The sequence below is a fragment of the Salvelinus sp. IW2-2015 genome, linkage group LG2, assembly GCF_002910315.2.
Source record: "Salvelinus sp. IW2-2015 linkage group LG2, ASM291031v2, whole genome shotgun sequence".
In the NCBI taxonomy this organism is placed as follows: Eukaryota; Metazoa; Chordata; class Actinopteri; order Salmoniformes; family Salmonidae; genus Salvelinus; species Salvelinus sp. IW2-2015.
The window spans coordinates 27,444,228-27,456,819 of NC_036839.1; the positions used below are offsets into that span (position 1 = coordinate 27,444,228).

The window sequence follows — 12,592 nt, forward strand, 5'->3', positions numbered from 1 at the left end:
AATCAAACAATTATCTGATATTAACTGAGGACTGTCAGCAATAATGACTATATGACTTACATACTTCAGAGCCTTTTTACAAGCAACATTATATTTTTCAAAAATAGAAGAAAGTATTTATCAAAAAGTTTTACATTTATACTTTTCCCCCCAATCTGATGAAACAAGTTTCATTTTTCCCCAGCTTATACAAGGACACTTATGGTCAGTTTATGGATAGGGGGTTACTGTAAGTGGTGGAACTGTCCCAAAAATTGGTTGCTTTTTCACAACCATAACAGCAATCTTTTCAGTTTCCTCGGTATACCGTTGAAGAAGGAACATTTTGGGTCTCAAACTTATACTATAAGTTGAAATCTAAGATAGGCGGGAAGAAATACACATACAACTATACACTGTGCTTTTGAAAGTGTTTTCTTTCACCGGTGTACAGTAGGTTTAGTTGAAAACTTAAACCTATACAATCAGATAACTGAGCCAAAAATTAAATGAAAAAAAATAAAATAATTCACATCTCATGATTGACTACAGGTCAAGATTTCAGTTATATGCCACGACATTGAATAATCAATTGTTGATGAATTTACGAGGATGATGCCCCAGGTATTCTTCAAACTGACAGTCCAGTCCACACTGCAATACTGTAACTATTATTTCATGTAAGGATGGGCGGACTTTAATTACTGCAAGTCATATCATAGCTGGTCAAATCACTAATGAGGGAGAAAAAAAGAAAGAAAAAAAAGAAAAAAAGGTGGAAAAAACCTATGGTTTCACAGAACATGAAGTGACAAACATTAAACTGCATTGAAAATCGAATGAAAAGTGGCTCCATAAAACATTGTACACCAGTCCTCACTGTAGCTACAACCACCAGGTTGTCCACAACTGAAAATACACAAGCCAAAAATATTCTACTTATTTACAGCAGAGATACCAACTATCTATACATTCTACAGAGGGAATGTTTACAGAGTAAAGTTTAGTAGCTGTTGAATCCAGAACGAGGGTATTATTTGTCCCTGATTGTCAGTAGAAATGTAACAAGTGAGAGCTAGCATTTGATGTAAAACATGATGTTGACATAATATAACTAACATGACGGTAGCTATCAATTCAATAAGAAAAAAAATTTACCTTTAAAAGACATGAACAATAAAGCACAAAAAGACATCATGCAAGACAAAATAGCAAGGCCGAAATGACTAAGGCAATATAACAAGAAAAAATATTTCAAACCATTTAATTTTGTCAAGGTAACTTTCAAAAGTGGCTGTTATGGTGTTTCGCTTCACATGCAACAATTATATCAATCTGTTACAACAAATACCATAGAAACCCAACAATGCAAGAGAGACTCAACAAAATATATCTCAAACCTTTTCTGTAACCTGCCAAATATGCACAACTATTCAGAAAGTTAGGCTGTGTGTAATACAGTAATAGCTATAAAGAAATAACCATTCACTTAAAATGTCATCGTGCAATTCAAATCTTAATTTTCAGAACTTTCTTGGGCACTAAAAGCCATCCTACCACTTTTGCTAATGTGAAAGCACACAAATAAACACCCTAGCAATAGATTACCAGTAGATAAAACATTTTTTATAATATCTGTGCTACAAAAGATAGAAAATCGGAAGAGATGCCAGTGGTCAGTCTTTGCTGTAATAGCAAAGGGAAGTCCTTTTAAAGAGCAGAAAGTTCCACTTTCATTGTAAATAACTTTGAATTGGGTTTGTTTCAGAAAGTGCAGATGGGGCTAGTATATTTAATTGACAGTCACCAAAAATTACTATGAAACATATGGGGATGGCTGGAAATATTTAAAAAAGAGAACTAATAAATTTATTTTCCAGGGCAGGAGCCTAAATGAAAGACAAACTTGAATCTCTTACAACTATATGTGCAATGTAGGATATAAAGTACTGCGGAATGGGCAATTCTCTTACAAAAAAAATCACGTTTCCTGCAACAGTTTCTATGTGAGTAAAGTCAAAACATATAAAATAATCACGATAGTTGTGATGGAAAGCAGAAGTTTCAGTACAATTGTATTAATGCCCACAGATCATTTGTTCGTTCAACATGGTGGGATCTTTTTGTGTTGGTAAAATATATTAGGCAAGAAATGGCAGTGGAAACGCCCTTACGTGCATGTATTGATATAAGAACCATCATATTGAAGTAAACTTGGAGTCATGGGATGATATGGTGTGTGGTCCTCCCACTACGACTCGTCGGGAAAGCATGCAGATCATTAGGCTACAGATTAAATAAGTTATGAACTTCACAGGATGGTGAAAGTGCAAGCTTGCCGTTGTTTTCCAATAAATATATTGAGTGTCTTATTCTGGTGATATGATGATCTATGCTTGGCTGCAATTTAACAAATATTCTCGCTCTTATCCATAATTTCATCATGTAGGTAGCCAACCCGCACTGTGTCTGCGAGCTGTTGGCTACAGAGAACACATGCAAAGACCAGAGTGGGTTCCCTATATAATAAAATATGGGGGGGGACAAAACAAACAGTAGAGTTGAAAATGCGATTTTTAATTTAATCGCAAAAGTTATGGGCACGACGTCATCACGCACAGCCTTTATCCACAACAAGTTAATTAGATGGAAACATCTCTGGTGGGAAAATGTGCATATTGTTTTTAATGCAGAGTTTAGAATATTCACATGAAAATCTGTCAACAACTGGATGGAAACCTACCTACGCTTACATACATTCACCAGTAATGAAGTGTGTACAAAACACGATTATTTTATATAACTTTACGGGCTGATTTCCCACTCTACTCATGGATTTTTTCCCTTGCGGTCTTCATCAGCTACTGGGAAAACAGCCGTAAGACTAGCAACCCTTCTAGAGAGACTTAAGTCTCCAATGCCCGCTTAGATTGATACAACTGCAATGAACCATGATTTGTTTCCCAATAAGTGCATGCAACATAACTGTATAACATTTCGATGACCTATAACAAAGCATTTAGGGTCTCATTTGAACCATGATCTAAACCCTAAAAAGATCATCAATTAACCTCACTTAAGGTACATTGTGCAAACATAATTTAATATTCAGACAAATTACATTTGTTTAGAATCTTTAGATTATTTAGAATGGTCAAGACCAACCTATTTCTATCAAGTACTGTTGATTTGGATGGAGAATGACATGCACTATATACACACAAAAGTATGTGGACACCCCTTCAAATTGGTGGATTGGGCTATTTCAGCCACACATGTTGCAGACAAGTGTATAAAATCTAGCACACAGCCATGGAATCTCCACAGACAAACATTGGCACTCGCTAGCGAGTTCCAAACTGCCTCGACGAAACATCAGCACAAAAACGGTTTGTCAGGAGCTTCATGAAATACTTTTCCATGGCCGAGCAGCCGCACACAAGCCTAAGAACATCATACGCAATGCCAAGCGTCGGCTGAAGTGGTGTAAAGCTAGCCGCCATTGGACTCTGGAGCAGTGGAAATGCGTTCTCTGGGGTGATGAATCACGTTTTACCATATGCAGTCCGACGGACAAATCTGGGTTTGGCAGATACCAGGAGTACGCTACCTGCCCCAATGCATAATGCCAAAAGTAAAGTTTGGTGGTGGAGGAATAATGATCCCAGCCTGTTTTTCATGGTTCAGACTAGGTCCTTTAGTGTAGGGAAAACTTAAGACTACAGCATAAAATGACATTCTAGACAATTCTGTACTTCCAACTTTGTGGCAACAGTTTGGGGAAGGCCCTTCCTGTTTCAGCATGACAATATACCCGTGCACAAAGCGAGGTCCATACAGAAATGGTTTGTCAATATCGTTGTGGAAGAACTTGACTGGCCTGCAGAGCCCTAGCCTCAACCCCATCGCACACCTTTGGGATGAATTGGAAACCCGACTGCGAGCCAGACCTAATCGTCCAACATCAGTGCCCGACCTCACTAATACTCATGGCTGAATGGAACCAAGTCCCCGCAACAATGTTCCAACATTTAGTAGAAAGCCTTCCCATAAGAGTGGAGGCTGTTATAGCAGCAAAGGGGGGACCAATTCCATATTAATGCACAGGATTTTGGAATGAGATGTTTGACCAGCAGATGTCCACATACTTTTGGTCATGTAGTGTACTTCATTCCACACCAACCACCATAGAGAGCTTTGAATCAAGTGACTAAATTAAGACTAATTAAATCAAAATCATCATATGATCAAATACAAATAAAATCTAATTTCAGGCTACACACCATGAAAACAGAGTTTAGCAAGCAACTGAAGAAAACTTTCCTTACATAAATTATTTGAAATTAATTCTGTTCAGATAAACTGAAAAGGTCATACAGCAGGTGTACTGTACATTATCAACAAGTGGACAACACTACATTCAGCAGCTATATAGCATGACTTTAGAAGAATGTCAGAACTGTTATGTTGACATGGCCTACGGTAACAGGGCCTCAAAGTAAGAGTGCTGATCTAGGACCAGCCACCTTGCCTGATGACTCACACCAAATTTATTTCCGCTGCCCTATCGATCGCTACATACATTCTGTCTGAAACGTACATCCTAGAAGTTGTTTGTGTAACTTCAAAATGAGGGGAGTTGTACAAAACAAATTCATAGGCGATTGGGTCATCTAACAAATCTAATCAGAGTATCAAAGTTGATAACGTCACATTGGCTGGCCCTAGCACAACTAATTGGTTTCTGGGACGAATTAGAATGGTCAGAATGTGCTTGCATTCTACAAATCATTAGGGGAGGCAAGCAATGTTGATGGGTAGCCAGGCAACCAGCCCCCCCCCCCCCTCCATTCATACAGTCTTATTCATTATGATCTAAAAGGAAAAACTGATCCTAGATCAGCACTACTACTCCGAGACGCTTTATAAATACAGGCCCAGATATCTGGTGAGAGTTAAAGCAAGAAAAAGAAAGGTGGAAGAAACATGATTAAAGTCGATTAGAAATTGAAAACAGAGAAATAATTATAATGTAAGAGTTACTATGCACCCAAATCCTTTTCATTACACCTTTGTGGCTTACATTTCTTAATTTACAATCTAATAAACCCCATGAGTGCTTTTTCCCCCGCAACCCAATTACATATGGGAAAGTGCTTCTCATACAGATAAATATTTTCCCCCCCTATTTTAATGATTACCAAAATGTACCATTTTAATCTAACAGAAAAGTATATATATATATATATTTTTTTTTTTATCACAAATGCTTTGAGCAACAGCCACCTTTGCAGTGCAACCTATTTTGGCAGAACAGAGGATATGTATATAAAAGTGCCTTCCAAAATGATCGCAGAAATATAAAAAATATCCTCAACCAAATGTTTGACTCCTTGTAGCATCAGGGGAAGAGTTCAATTGAGACCTCGTCTCAAGGGAGAATTCAGAGAAGTCTGTTCCATGACTTCGCAGACTGACTTGTCCATTGGCAATAGTAAATTGGGAGGTGATTCCAGAACGTGACGAGGCCTGGAACTGTGACCGGAAGTTCTGATCGAAGGTGCTGATTTGAAAAGTCTGATGCAACCCTTGAGCATCAGTCTTTTTCGAGGATGCAACTTCCTCCAGAAAGTCTTCGGTTGGCGACACAGCCGAGGGGTTCGTTTCGTCCCCTGAAAATGAGAAAGAGTGCTGGGAATCCCCTACAAGTAGTCCAAAATGGGGTTTCTCCAAGGTAGAGCGTAGTGGAGAGTTCATCCCTGACCTACCAGTGGTAAACCTGCTGGGGGAAGGGTTCTGTTTCTCTGTGGAGAACAGAGGCTGGTTGGAGAGACTGGGGCTCTCAGTGACAAAGGTAAGACTCTGGCTGCTCAAGTAGCTATCGTTCTGGCTGGTCCTCTCCAGTGCTTGCTGAAGGAACTTTGAGTACTCGTGCAGGAGGCTAGACTTCTCTGCTGGTGGGGCTTGAGGGTTACCTCCCAGGCTCTCTACCGGGCTGGCCTCAGACACATCCGAGGAGTTGATGGAGATGCTGGAGGTCACCTCCGTGTCAGCCACACTGAAGGAGATATCAGGTTGCCCATTGGCCTTGTTTGAGTAGTGGTCCAGGAGAGTCTGGAGAACCTCATCTGGGAGAACGTTCTTGTCGTGGTTGGACTTGATCTCGACGCTCAACGGCTGGGGTTCCAAGATGGTGGCGGGAACGGTTTCGTCGATGACATTGGCCACTGCGGCTTGTCTAATGGAAGGCTGGGACGTGATGCTGCTTACATTCAGGGCGTAATTGCGGTTGTTGGCCAAAGTGGCCTGCTGGAGATACCTCTTCTTCTTCAGGAACTGCATTGCATCGTCGTAGTTTGTGCTGCTGGATGCTGGTTTCGTCTGCCCTCCTTGGAGAGCATCTACTGGCTCCAGGTCAGAATTGGCCACATCCACATCCAGAAGACCTTGTTTGTCCACGATCTCGAACGTGTACCTGGTGATTTTGCCATCTTCAAAAGAGGACAAAGGGGACAGACTCACAGGTGGTTCAGGTTCAGTTGGTTGCTTCAGACTCCTCTTGGGGACCTTCTTAAGGACCAGCTTGGGAGGATGAATCTCCTCAGAGGAGATATTCTCCCTACCCAGCCCCAAATGCTGCTCGCCGGACGAGTCTGGAAGCTCCACAGAATAATCTGCCACCACATACTCATCTTTGACCACCTTGGAGGTAACCGCATAGAGAGGTAGACATTCGATTTTGTTCTGTCTTTGCTCCACCTCCTTATCCATGGCGCCAAGAGAAGCGACCGTGGCAACGTCTTCAGTGGCAGCAGCTGAGAGAGAGCATTGAGACTTGTCTGAAGTCTTCAAGCGTTTCTTCTTGGGCAGTGAGCACTCTTTGGCAGAGAAGGAAAAGCCTAGAGATTCTGTGTTGCGCAGGAGTCCTCCATCTTTCCCCGCTGCTGCAGCCTTGTGGGCTTTCCTCTCCTTCATCTCATGGCACATGCGCCTGTGCTTTAGAACCCGGTCAGTTCTGGAGAAGTACTGTGGAAAACAAACCGAATGGGTTTGTGGCATACATAGATAGTAGAATAAATGTTTTTAAAGAAATGTCTGCATGCTATATAAACCAGTTTTAAACTAGAATTTGAACTAGTGATGTATACTATTTGTGCCATCTTGCTAACTCCTAAGGTCGTTGTCTATCATAGCAAACCATAGGAGTTGGCTATACAGCACAAACAGATATGGGACCAGGCCATTGAGATGTGCTTTGATAACATAAATAACCAACCTGGTGGCAGTAGTCACATTGATAGGGCTTCTCTCCACTGTGGGTCCTTCTGTGCCTCTCCATGTGGTATTTCTGAATGAACCTCATGCCACACTCCTCACAGCGGAAGGGCTTCTCACCTGACAAAGTCAAAGGGACAGCTCATTCTGTGGGCTAGTAACATCAACATTCAAAAGGTGGGATCTTTGACTAACATAGTTAAATCATAGCTTCGTGGGGTATTCTCTTACCAGTGTGGATTTTCTCATGTCTCTGGAGAAGGTACTTCTGTATGAAGCGCATATCACACTGGCTGCACTGAAATGGCTTCTCACCTGAAAACAAGCAAGTTGGTCAGTTAAACCATATTTTTCTTGCTTATACTCAATGGGAAATTGTGTTAACCTACTTATTATGCAGAAATTGTAACTTACAACATAGGGCCTAGATCATAGTTTTGTTAATTTAATGTAAAGCAAGAGGCTTGACTGTCATAAGACATACCAGTGTGGATGAAGACATGTCTTTGTAGATGGTAGTTGGTTCGGAAGGCCGCGTTGCAGTGCACACACACATGACACTTTGGACTCTGGAGACCCAATGACCCATCCTCATTGATGGTGAGAATCTAAACAAAAGAGAGATACATGGAAAGATAAGGACAAGAAAAGTGTCAATTCACAATATTTACAACTGAAGCTGGGTGGGCCTTCATAAAAAAAAGAATGGTTTTCACGTTGCTAGTTTTGGAAACAGGTCCCAAAATATATATTCATTCTGCACAGACCATGTGATTATAACCTTGTCTCAAGCAATAATGATTTAAATGCAAAACGTATTATACATTTGCACCTTGGCAGGAGAGCGCTGCTTTCGCTTCTTCTTCTTGTGACACTCTGTGAGGTCTCGGGGCTGTTTTCTTTCTTTCTTCCCCAGCATTAGTTGATCAGAAGTCAGCTTCAACTCTTGTTTGATGCTTACCTACAAAACATTGTTTAATGTTTGAATTTCACTGCTTAAAGTCAGAATGATTCTGCACTCAATGGGTGAATCTCAAAAGTCTTCAAATTGAAGAACGGGAGAAGAGAGGAAGTAGATATTTGGAATGACGAAAGACTTGAGATTCACCCAATGTCCCGATTTACAGCATGTATGGCAAGAAGACTGGCAATAAGAATGTATGCATGACATGGACTCACAGGCAGCTTGTGTGAGAGTCTCTGATTCGTTCCCCCTTCCCTGCCATTCTTCACAGTCTCCTCATGTACCACCATCTCATCAGTTGGGATCAGGTCATGGGACACCATTGAAACCCCTGTCAGGTCATCATCATCCTCTTCATCATCGTCTGCTAACAGGGGGTGGTGGGCTAACCCCCGCTCGCCCAGGGTCATGACGACTGGACCTCCACCACCTAACCCCACCCTCTCATCCACTCCCCCACCACACTTCAGCAGCATCCCCTCCAGCTTGTCATCAATGTTCATCTTAACTTAGAGGGACCTACGTGTCTGTGGGGTCAAATGAGGGCAGAAGTATTAGCTAGCTAACGAGTTACTGTAACTTACGTTAAAGACAACGAAAACATTTAGCTACATTTAAGAGGGGTCATCATTGAGTAATCTCGGGTTTAGCTGACAGTTAGCTAACTGAATAACTAACAAACAAAACATTGAAAGATTGTCAGCCAACTGAATAACTACTGTAGCCATCAACAAACCCGTTAATTCAAAATAACACAGAGAGCGTTAGCCTACTAACGTTAGCTAGTTTTAGTACTAAGGCTATTGTACATAGTAGTAGCTAGGTTAACAACATGATATGTCGCTATAAAATAAATTGAGCGGTCAACTAGCTAGCTAAATGAACTACATAACTAGGAAACTAACGTTAGATGTTAACATGATTGGTAGTTTTAACTAGCTAAACAACTTTACCTAAACAAGCAACACAACTAGCTAGCTAACGTTAGATAGCTATCAGTGTTGACAGGCAACGTTAGCTAGCTAGCAGTAGCCTGTTAGCTAACTTGGTTAGCTGTGAATAACAAACGTTAGGTAGCTAGGCCTTACCAGAAACAACAACCCAGAAGAGCTGGCAAGAACTCAAGTCAAGATTTAGGTTAGCTTCACTCAAGTGAAATCGAGAAGTAGCTAACGTTCGCTAATGCACGGCAGAAAACTGTTCACAACTAGCTAACTGTCTAGATAACGTTTCTAACCAAATGTATGTATTACTAACGTTAGCATTAGCTAAGCTAGCTAACGTAACGTCTTTAGACTGCTTACCTACTTTGGAATCTAATAAAGTCGTTTAGCCGTCATGGTTAATCTGCAAAAGTGTATCCGCTGTGTGATATATGCCACGAGAGAAAAAAACGTCACCGCATTTGGCCCAACTGCAGTGCATGGGGAATGTACGGTATATTATCTAGTTTGCATTGTGGTGTCGTTTACCTGTAGCAAAATTTTTGTAAGTAAACCAAGACAGACCACAACGTGTCGATTCCAATGGGAACAAATGAGTCATAGTGGGCAGAACAAGCACGAAGATGGGCAGGGCCAAGCATAAGCTAGCGAGATCCTATTGGCGTGTTCTAGCACGAATCTGTATATGTCCATTAGGGAACGCCTACTCTGTAAAGTGCGCGTGTGCAATAACTCAATTCGCCTTTGCACTCCTTCTAAACAACGTGATTTTAAAAAACTTTTACAAAGGGTAAAGTCTACAAATCTTAGTCCACTATTTTCATAACATATATTAGTTTTGGGAACTGAAAACTGTGTTTAGATCAAATGTTTCATCAATGAGAAGATTTGCAGAATGTCGCCCAAAATCCATCTCGTTCCATCTTCTCCCACTACCCGCCTTCAGGCTTTCGCTCACTACCATATTTAGTAGTGAGTGGAAATGCCAAGCGGATGCTTCACATTTATACATCCAGTGAAATATCTGTCTCATTGTTCTATCTGTGCCTGTAGTGACTAGTAGAGCAAGCACTACAGTGTGTTCTGCAGACCTTTTCTACGTATCTTTAGCGCGCTCGCACGCAGAACTAGAATATGACTACGCTACTATTTGTTCCCAAAACACGATGTGTAATGCATTCAAGAAACAGAATACTGTTTGACAGATAGTCATATCAAAACTTCCTCATTAACAAAAAATAAAACAAAGATTTGTAAATGAACTTGCTATTAAATCAATTAACTAGTACACCAATTAACTCATAGCTACTACATGAATCTGATTAGAGCACAGCTGTATCACATAAATCACTGGGCAAACGGGGCCTAAAAATGTAAACTGATTATAGTGCATTATTACCAAAACACTATTTTAAGTTAACAACAGATGGCAGCATTCACTGAACATTAATTGCTTCTGTCTGATAAGCTCATAATGGAACGTATTTGTATCATTCAGTCAGCCTCCTTTCCTTTCCCATAGAAATAAATACAATACCAGTCAAAAGTTTGGACACACCTACTCATTCCAGAGTTTCTTTATTTTTACTATGTCCTACATTGTAGAATAATAGTGAAGACATCAACACTATGACATAACACATGGAATCATGTAGTAACCAAAAAAGCGTTAAACAAATCAAAATATATTTTATATTTGTGATTCTTCAAAGTAGCCACCCTTTGCCTTGATGATAGCTTTGCACCCTCTTGGCATTCTCTCAACCAGCTTCATGAGGTAGTCAGCTGGAATGCATTTCAATTAACAGGCGTGTCTTGTTAAAAGTACATGTGTGGCATTTCTTTCCTTCTTAATGCATTTGAGCCAATGATTTAGGTTGTGACAAGGTAGGAATGTTAAAAAGAAGATAACCCTATTTGGTAAAAGACCAAAACCATAGTATGTCAAGAACAGCTCAAATAAGCAAAGAGAAACGACAGTCCGTCATTACTTTAAGACATGAAGTTCAGTCAATCTGGAAAATTTCAACAACTTTGAAAATTTCTTCAAGTGCAGTTGCAAAAATCAAGTGCTGTGATGAAACTGCCTCTCATGAGGACTGCCACAGGAAGTGAAGACCCAGAGTTACCTCTGCTGCAGAGGATAAGTAAATTAGAGTTACCAGCCTCAGACATTGCAGCCCAAATAAATGTTTCAGAGTTCAAGTAACAGACACTTCTCAACATCAACTGTTCAGAAGAGACTGCGTGAATCTGGCCTTCGTATTTGAATTGTAGAGTGAAGGAAAAGCTGTAATCAAAGAAAAGGGTGGCTACTTTGAAGAATATAAAATATATATACAGTTGAAGTCGGAAGTTTACATACACCTTAGCCAAATACATTTAAACTCCGTTTTTCACAATTCCTGACATTTAATCCTAGTAAAAATTCCCTGTCTTAGGTCAGTTAGGATCACCACTTTATTTTAAGAATGTGAAATGTCAGAATAATAGTAGTGAGAATGATTTATTTAAGCTTTTATTTCTTTCATCACATTCCCAGTGAGTCAGAAGTTTACATACACTCAATTAGTATTTGGTAGCATTGCCTTTAAATTGTTTAACTTGGGTCAAACATTTCGGGTAGCCTTCCACAAGCTTCCCACAATAAGTTGGGTGAATTTTGGCCCATTCCTCCTGACAGAGCTGGTGTAACCGAGGCAGGTTTCTAGGCTTCCTTGCTCGCACACGCTTTTTCAGTTCTACCCACAAATTTTCTCTAGGATTGAGGTCAGGGCTTTGTGATGGCCATTCCAATACCTTGACTTTGTTGTCCTTAAGCCATTTTGCCACAACTTTGGAAGTATGCTTGGGGTCATTGTCCATTTGGAAGACTCATTTGCGACCAAGCTTTAAATTCCTGACTGATGTCTTGAGATGTTGCTTCAATATATCCACATAATTTTCCTCCCTCATGCCATCTAGTTTGTGAAGTGCACCAGTCCCTCCTGCAGCAAAGCACCCCCACAACATGATGCTGCCACTCCCGTGCTTCACAGTTGGGATGGTGTTCTTTGGCTTGCAAGCCTCCCCCTTTTTCCTCCAAACATAATGATGGTCATTATGGCCAAACAGTTCTATTTTTGTTTCATCAGACCAGAGGACATTTCTCCAAAAAGTACAATATTTGTTCCCATGTGCAGTTGCAAACCATAGTCTGGCTTTTTTATGACAGTTTTAGAGCAGTGGCTTCTTCCTTGCTGGGTGGCCTTTCAGGTTATGTAAATATAGGACTAGTTTTACTGTGGATATAGATCATTTTGTACCTGTTTCCTCCAGCATCTTCACAAGGTCCTTTGCTGTTGTTCTGGGATTGATTTGCAGTTTTCGCACCAAAGTACGTTCATCTCTAGGAGACAGAACACGTCTCCTTCCTGAGCGGTATGACGGC

General features: G+C 40.6%; 1 protein-coding gene across 2 annotated transcripts; it reads right to left on the reverse strand.

Moving 5' to 3' along the window:
• Positions 1–5,031: 5,031 nt before the first annotated feature.
• Positions 5,032–9,634, reverse strand: LOC111977527 (zinc finger protein 148). Of its 2 annotated transcripts, none has more exons than XM_024006982.3 (7): positions 9,527–9,634; positions 8,434–8,745; positions 8,087–8,215; positions 7,739–7,862; positions 7,486–7,569; positions 7,256–7,374; positions 5,032–7,005 (listed from the first exon to the last, which is right to left on the reverse strand). In XM_024006982.3, the coding sequence occupies exons 2-7, from the start codon at positions 8,719–8,721 to the stop codon at positions 5,353–5,355; spliced, it is 2,397 nt and encodes a 798-aa protein (XP_023862750.1). In that variant the 5' UTR covers positions 8,722–8,745; positions 9,527–9,634; the 3' UTR covers positions 5,032–5,352. The 2 variants fall into 2 exon arrangements, with proteins under 2 accessions (XP_023862750.1, XP_023862757.1); XM_024006989.3 differs by having other exon boundaries at positions 9,523–9,613.
• Between the last annotated feature and the right edge of the window lie 2,958 nt (positions 9,635–12,592).